The sequence below is a fragment of the Vigna unguiculata genome, chromosome 10 (assembly GCF_037176805.1).
Source record: "Vigna unguiculata cultivar grain cowpea cultivar isolate G323 ecotype 2 chromosome 10, ASM3717680v1, whole genome shotgun sequence".
NCBI lineage: Eukaryota > Viridiplantae > Streptophyta > Magnoliopsida > Fabales > Fabaceae > Vigna > Vigna unguiculata.
The window spans coordinates 1,298,741-1,307,320 of NC_140801.1; the positions used below are offsets into that span (position 1 = coordinate 1,298,741).

Sequence of the window (8,580 nt, forward strand, 5' to 3'; positions counted from 1 at the left end):
ATAAATGAAAATAGATATGTTGAACACACACATAAACCACGACAATTATTATAATCAAAAGATCATATTAGCATAACATCTATGTAATTCAAAGCAAGAATCATATCCTGAAATTAACAAATTCTTCTCAAAAACTCCAGTCTTAATCTCAAATAAAGAAATCATGTTTATAGTAATCACCTAGTGAAATAAGCCACAAGACAACCTAATGAAATAATCACATAATGAAATAAGTCAATTAATGACACAAAAGGTGACTTCATCTTTGATAACTAGCAAACATAGTCATTGCTAATGTGTCTCGAAATCTTGTCCTTTCTTCGGTGACTTGAATAGTTGTAACTTCATCTGTGATATTATTTTGAACTATTTCCCTTGATAGGGTTAACTCTTCATCTACATTAGCTAAAAGCTCTAGGTCTTGAACTTCTAAAACTTTATTAGTTAGTCCCTCATTTCTGATGAAGTTGTGTAACACAAAACAAGCATTAATAATCCTTATTTGTGTCTTTATATCAAAAAATGAAGAAGTTCTTAATATGCTCCATTGTTTTTTCAATATCCCAAATGACCTTTCTATTGTATTTCGTGCACTTGCACGAAGAAGATTAAACAACTCCTTATAAGTTTGAGGGGTGTTCCCAATCCACTCATTGAGATGATATCTAGTCCCACGATATGATGCTAAAAATCCAGGACCATTAGTATATCCACAAGAGAGTACTTACCTACAACAGTTTAAAGTAAAAATCATAGGCTTCAATTAAAATTAAATTAAATATTATTTTTAAAAGATATTACCAGTTGGAATTTTAAGTTTATTTTGACGATGTAAAGCATCTCCTAATACTTGAGAATCTCCTATAGAACCTTCCCACCCAGGTAACACATAAATAAACCTTAAATCTGGACCATAAACTACCAACACATTTGTAGAGACATCACCTTTTCTATTACGATATTTAGGCCTATCTTCTGGAGAAAGTGTTATTGGAATATGAGTTCCATCAAGTGCTCCAACACATTTCTACAAGCAACATACATTTATTAATATGTATTGTCTATAAAAATGTGTAAAGTTAATTAATCTAGTATAATTATCAATAAACGTACCTCAAACCATCTCCATCTACTTGCATCAAGACCTTCCAGGTTGTAAGTATGAAACTTCAAATAATCCTTGCTCACTTTCATTATCTCTCTTAAGACATTATTAAATGGTCTACTTATTGTTTCTTTTGATCTATAGTAACTAAATTGTATCACCCTGTACTTAAGATTGTGAGCCAGGATATGTAAAAACATCGCCACTGCCTCAGTTATTGGAATATTTATCGTTCTTACCAATCCACCTCTCTCTTGTAAAATTTTATAAAGTTTGAGAAATGCACTTTTACTAACTCTTAGTTGTTCAATACAATCTTTTTCTATCCCTCTATAAAGACGATTAAGGAAATTACGTCGTTCCAATTCCCAATTACGAGCAGGTTCCTTATCTAAGTAATTATTGTGATACCATACTGCTACACTCATAAACAAATAAACGACATAAGCAACAACAATCATAGTGATTTTCTTAAATTCCTCTCTTTTACGTTTCCTTGAAATAATTGCACCATCATTTATACTAGTATCCATTTCTTAACAATATGTTGGCACTGAAAGAGTAAAAGGAAACAACAATTAGTTAAATATGTACTCGTGGAACCCGACTCATGAGATTAACCACGTGACAACAGAAAAATTCAGTCAATCATAATTTAGAAGTTGGGTTGAATGAATGTAGATGGGAACATTTTAAGAAATACTAATTAAACAACAAAATCCATATTGAATATAGTATCTAAAAGTTGTGTGTGTTATGTGAATTTTGTATCTATCTATTATCATCAGTTTATGATTACATATAGTATTATTATGTGTACAACTGAAATTAAACTAGCTTTTGGATTTTATTTTAGTTTTTTTTAAAAAAGATTCACTTGGTTGAGAATTCAGTCTGATTGTGAATTTTTCATATGGATTTACAACTGATGCCTTTGTTTCTACTAGTGTTTGTAAGCTTGGATACACATATGTCAACATAGGTACATGGAAACACCTATTTTTTTTCAAGTTTCTTCTAGCTGCTTGTTACCGCACTGGTGACCAACTCACTGGTAGGAGAAACTACACCTACACTCAAGCTGTCAAATCCTACCTAGGTATGCATGTTGTCAAACTCAACTATGTTACTTTTCCAAACTCTTTTCATAATTTCTAGAAAACTATAACTTATAACTAGCTTGTAATTGGATTCAGAGAGTTGTTATTGAAGAAAATCGTTCTTGGGTTTTGTAGGTGGAATGAAAGTCAAGTTTTATGCGTTTGTTCAGTATGCCAACCTTTTTGAGTGGCAATCGGCTACACAATAGCAGATTCCATAAGCATGTTGTGAGTTTTCAAAGATGCAAGTTGTTGTTGTGTGGATCAAAGTGTAACAACAAATGAACTAATTTGTGTTTTGGGTTGATCATGAAACAGGGCAATTAAAAGGTCTAATTGCTATCATAATAGCGGAGGAAAACATCCATGCAAAATGAACAACAATGTTGACATGATTTCATTTGGAATTGCGAAAATTATTTTATCCCAAATTCCAGATTTCAACTAGTTATGGTGGCTCTCTATTGTGGCTGCTGTCATGTCCTTCACATACTCAATAATTGGACTTGGTCTTGGAATTACTAAAGTCATAGGTATGATTTTATTCAAAGCTCGTCCAATCTTCTTTTCACTATGTGAATATATTGTGTAGGTGATGTTGTTTGCTTAAGTTTAACACTAGAAAAAGTAGCTAACCTATTCAACTGAGATATGTGAAAAAAGAAAACTAACATTGTGACTTGAACATTTCATCAAATACGTAGTAGGCAAATGAGAAAAAAAATGATAAACACAAAATGTTAAACTAACATTGAAACCTAAGTCCCAAAAGCAAAAACCAAAAAAGGAAGAACAATGAAGATAAAACAAAAAGTAGAGAAGAAAAGGGAAAAAACAAGTTGTGATGGTGTGAAGGAAACAAAAATGTGGTGGAAGAGGAAGAATGGTGTGTACTTGCAGAGGAGTAGAATGGGTTGAGCCAGTGAGAGAGGAACAGTGAGGGGGCTGAGCCAGTGAAAGAGTAACAGAGAGAGCACCACCATTGAGCCAGAGAGAGCACCAGAATATTCCCGTGAGCAAAGAGAGTGAGGTGAAGAATTTTAAATTCTAACTATTTTGAGGGCATTTCAATTACTACTGTTTTAGTTAATTAAAATTCTTTAAAAAAATACTTGCATTTCAAATACCTTTTAATTTCTCTGTCCAAACAACACATTTTATCACAAAAAAAAATTAAATTCTTTAAAAAAATGAATTGACTCATTAAATTACCCTATCCAAACACACTCTAAGGCTTTAAAGAATACTAATTGTGAAGATGAAAAAAAAAAGAAATTTTAAAACCCCGTTTATTTAATATAAACTATTTTTAATTTAATTTTTTCATTTTAAAAATTTTATGTACATAACTAAATTGAATTTTAAATATTTCAAAACACTAGCAATTTTATCTTTAAATTATTATAAAAAAAATATATATTTTAATACTAGATTAAATTATAGAGTATTTTGTCTCTATATTTTATAAAAGAAGTACATGAAAATTATTTTTAATAAATGACATGTGAAATATTTTAAAATGTTGCACCCAGAACAGTTTGATAGCTTTTCAGCCTTATCCGCAAAAAATCTGCTTCCAACACCATTATCACATGTAGAGTGATCCGTGAACAAAGTTTTCTGACAAAACGTACATGCATGTTTCTATATTACTCTTTACATTTCACCACAAATCACACTAATTCTGTAGTACCTTGTGAAGAAATTAATGGCTCATTTGGTTTTCTTTGTTTTGCTGTTTGCTAGGTACCTGATTGGTGGATTCAGTACCCAGAAACTGCCTCCATCCAACAATAGAGACACGTTAACTCTTCTGAGCATTGATGGCGGTGGAATCAAGGGGATTATTCCGGCAACAGTTCTTCATCACTTAGATAAGGCTCTTAAGGTTCATTCTTATTGTTCATATACTCTGCATATGTATTGAAATGGCAAGAATGAATGAATGTTTATGAGGTTAACTTGAATTTGGTGGAGTTGCAGGCTAAGGATCCAAATGCAGATTTAGCACATTATTTTGAGGTGATAGGAGGGACAGGCACTGGTGGACTCATAGCAGCTATGTTAACCACACCAAGCCCTCATGATCCTACTCGTGCTGCCTATACTCCTGCACAAATTGTAGACTTCTACAAACAAAATGGCCCTCATATTTTCAATTCATCTAGGTATATATAATAATAGTATTAATATTCTCAGAACATCATCGATATGAACAACTAATAATAACATCCTTTTTATTTTTTCGTTTCTCTTGATCAAACAAACCTGTGTTTTCATATATATTTTATACGAGTTATAGTCCATAATGCTACGAGACGCCTTATAAATCGCGTGTTCCGTGTCCGACATGTATGGGACACCGACATTTGTACGATACTTGTAGGACACATTATATCTAATCTGAAAGATATTTTTTTATTTTTGACATGGTTTTGATGATTAAAATAAGGAACAAATCTTATTCTATTACTACTTTTCCCATATTGGATATTAGATAGATAGATTAGATTCATTTTGTGTTAGTTGACAGTTTTAAACTTAACATGTATATCCATGTCGTGTTCCGTGTTCTATATTTTTTCAGTTTAACCATATCTCTGCATTCGTATCCGTATCCGAACAACATAAGTTATAGTCATCCAGATATTCTTATTTTATATATATATATATAATATTTATTCATCTTATATAATATTTAAGTTTGTGTATTTTACTTAAAATAAAACTTTAACTTATACTTAAAATTATTTTCAACAGACCTGGAACGGGTCCCAAATTCGATGGGGAGTATTTACATAACATAACTCGTGAAGTGTTGAAAGATACACGACTTAGTCAAACACTGACCAATGTTGTCATCCCAACTTTCGACCTCAAGAGACAGAAGCCGGTTATATTCTCAAACTACAAGGTTAGCAGCATAAGTTTTGCATTCATATATCGGCAAACATTAATATCAAAACACGAATTAACATCAAAACACGAATTAACATAATGTTTTGTTGTTGCAGCTTGAGAATGTTCCATACCTAAATGCCCTGCTGTCGGATATATGCATATCGACTTCAGCTACACCCACTCAGCTACCACCTTACTATTTTCAGAACGATGGTGTTGAGTTCAGTATGATCGACGGTGGTGTAGCGGCTGAGAATCCGATAAATTAATTTAGTTCTTGATGACAAAATATGTCCGGACACGCTCATCAATTGCGTGTTCCGTGTCCGACACAAATCAGACACAGACACTCATACAACACTCATACGACACGTATCAGTTGAGTATCCAATTTAAAAGATATTTTTTTGTCTTTACCATGATTTTGACATGATTCCAACACAATGTTAATAACCACAAATTCAATGATTTTCTAAAAAACCCTATAAATTTATAGATTTATCACATAAGTTTCTATTATGATTATAAAAATAAAAAAATATTATATGATCACTACTTCTCACTTTTTTGAATATTAGATTGATAAATTAGATTTATTTTTGTGTTAGTTGACAATTTATTAGTTGAAAGTTTGAAACTAATATGTATATACATGTCGTGTCCCGTGTCCTATGTTTTTCAATTTAACCGTATCTTCGTATCCGTATCCATATCGTATCTGTGTTCGTATCCAGGCTTAAAATCGCACGATGTCTTGAGTTTAACGATGTGAAGTTAAATTTGACAGACACATGTAACCGTAAGTGAAGTGTTACAACACGCTGAGTATCCGAAAATCTTGGTGTTGTCTTTGGGGACAGGACATACAAAATATGTGGAGAATGAATGTTTTGATGCTCGTGTGGCTGCGTTTTGGACAGAAGATATATGGGCTGCTATCGAAACCGATGTGCAGGGTCGTGCTTCTTCAGCCATGTCTAAATACTATCCTGCTTCACTCTTTTCCAGATTCCCACCTTCTATGAGTACCTACCTTCGAATTGATGTATATATTTTCTTTCTGTGGATTTTATTTTAAAGAAAATCAAGTAAATTTTTCGACACTAATTTAAGTGAGTTTGGAATGGCAGGATTTGGACTTGAATCCTGATTTCTCCAACTCAGTTGATGTTACAGAAGAAAACTTGGAAGGTCTTGAGAAGACTGGAAAAAAACTGTTACAAGAAAAAGTTGTGAAGATGAATTTGGATACTTTTGATTTAGAAGAACTTGGAGAAACAAATGCAGAGGCTCTTGACTGGTGAAAAGAAAAATGAAAATATAAACTTTTAATTTACTTGATTATTAATTATTAGTTATAATTTTAAGGGTTAAGTATATATTTGGTCTTTGAACTTTAAGCAAAAATTAGAATTCGTCCGTTTCCTAAATTTTGATATATTTTGGTTCCTAAACTTTGAAAATGAATGAATAGTTGTTTTTATCCAATTACGTCAATTTTTTTTTAGTGTCGAATGCATTTTCGAGCAAATATTAATCTGGAAATGTGTCGAATACTAACATAAAATACGTGTGACACGTAAAAAAAATTAATGTAATTGGATTTACAGAACTATATTAATTTATTTTTAAAGTATAGGGACCAAAATATATCGAAATTTCGAACATAGATGAATTCTAATTTTGGATTAAAATTTGAGAATTAAAAACATAGTTATCCCTAATTTTAATGGCTAATCAATTGTGCTATGTTTTTGGATTCAATTATATATAAAATGGAATTATATTTTGAGGGGAATGGTTTTATATTTTTGTGAAGGATTGCTGATATTTTGCATGGAGAAAGACAACGTCGTCTGAGAAGTGAATCCATGGAAAAAGGAGGAAGACCATTTCTTGAAACTCTTAGAGTTCGTTCGGACAAAAATCAAGAAAATTAACCTTGTTGTATTAACTATGTCGTGTGGTTTATCCATGCTTGTTCTACTATAAAATAAGGTTCAAGGCATGTGAGTTCTAATAGACATGTCAAAGTGAGCCAACCCGGCTCACACGGGTTGGCTCACCACGAGCCGGGTTGAAAATGAGTGAATCCAACCCAGCTCACTTTCTGGTGAGCCAGAAATTTTGTAATCCGGCTCAACCCACCACGGGTTGGTGGGTTAAGTGGGTTGGCTCACCAACCCACCTAAAAAAATTATTATTATTTTTTTTTAGTATTCAAATATTTAAATAAATTTTTAAGTAACCCTGAGATAACAATCATAGTAAAATAAAAAATCAATTTTTTGATCATGCTCACCACCAATATATCAAGAATTATTTCCAAGAAAGTATCCATTAGTCTAAGAAAGCATGACTAATATTACAAATTTTCTGTCATGCTATTCAACAAAATATAAATAAAAAAACTATACATTGTTTTCATGCTAATTTAGAAAAAATTATTTATAAGACGGTTACTTGAGTAATTTACTATAAAGATTATAGTTAAAGATTAAAGTAACAACATATATATATATATATATATATATATATATATATATATATATATATAACTTGACAATCAAATTAATTAAACATTCAAACTATTCAAATATAATTAAGCAACATTCTAGCATTTAAAAATATTAAATTGTGAACAAATATAAAAGAAGTAGTAAATAATTATTAAAAAAATTAAAAATAAATTTTTTAAAAAAATTAAAAAAATTAAAAAAAAATTGTAAAAAAATATTGGTGGGTTAAGTGGGCCAACCCACCATCAACCCGGCTCGAACCCGTTTAACCCGTGGGTTAAGTGAGCCGGGTTGAGTTCAACCCACTTTTGAAAAAGTTGAATTTTTCTCAACCCAACCCGACTCGAACCCGTGGTGAGCCGGGTTGGCTCACGGGTTGAAACCCATTTTGACATCTCTAAGTTCTATTAAACGCACAAATGTCTTCTTTTTAATTTAGTAGGTTGGGCAAGTTGTTTTTTCTTGGTAGATCTTTGCCTAGAATCTTGAAAAGTTAGACCAAAACAAACTTGGGTTGGTCCATTTTATCATGTCCATTCTTAATTATACTAACTAAAATTAAGAGGATTTTTATTCTGTCATTTTAAATGAATATAATGGAAAGGTAATTAAGTTATAAATGTAATATCTTAAGCAAGTAAAGTGATAATTGTAACATTCCTATAGATATAATTTGATGGATAATAATCCAGAGAAAAGGGATGTTGTTCCTGTTTTACTAGAAACTTGTGCAAACTTATAAATTGAGAACTAGACATTGAGTTGTGTTTTTCATTGGTAGCATGATATCTTGAGTGAACGATGAAATATGCAAGGGATCCAAATTGTACTGGCATAAGAAAATGTGATAGGAATAGACTGTTTGAGCTAAAGATCAAAACAATTGTAGACCTCTTTGTGGAGATCTTTGTTTCGTGCGTGCTATACCTTAAATTTCACTAACCAGAATCTACAA

At 31.6% G+C, this 8,580-nt stretch overlaps 1 protein-coding gene and 1 pseudogene across 1 annotated transcript; one reads left to right on the forward strand and one right to left on the reverse strand.

Annotated features, from left to right (window-relative positions):
* Positions 1-391: 391 nt before the first annotated feature.
* LOC114166915 (uncharacterized) lies at positions 392-1,788 on the reverse strand (annotated as a pseudogene).
* A 2,093-nt stretch (positions 1,789-3,881) lies between these two features.
* Positions 3,882-6,856, forward strand: LOC114166919 (patatin-like protein 2). Its single transcript, XM_085668383.1, has 6 exons — positions 3,882-4,093; positions 4,189-4,373; positions 4,966-5,119; positions 5,220-5,365; positions 5,893-6,151; positions 6,237-6,856. The coding sequence occupies exons 1-6, from the start codon at positions 3,914-3,916 to the stop codon at positions 6,408-6,410; spliced, it is 1,098 nt and encodes a 365-aa protein (XP_085524509.1). The 5' UTR covers positions 3,882-3,913; the 3' UTR covers positions 6,411-6,856.
* The last annotated feature ends 1,724 nt before the right edge of the window (positions 6,857-8,580 follow it).

Bases quoted from the DNA above. Each gene is read 5' to 3' on its own strand.
- LOC114166919 (XM_085668383.1), top strand. From the start codon at position 3,914: ATGGCTCATTTGGTTTTCTTTGTTTTGCTGTTTGCTAGGTACCTGATT. The intron at 5,366-5,892 runs GATAAATTAATT...TTAAATTTGACA, and splicing joins GGTGTAGCGGCTGAGAATCC to GACACATGTAACCGTAAGTG. The intron at 6,152-6,236 runs GTATATATTTTC...TTGGAATGGCAG, and splicing joins GTACCTACCTTCGAATTGAT to GATTTGGACTTGAATCCTGA.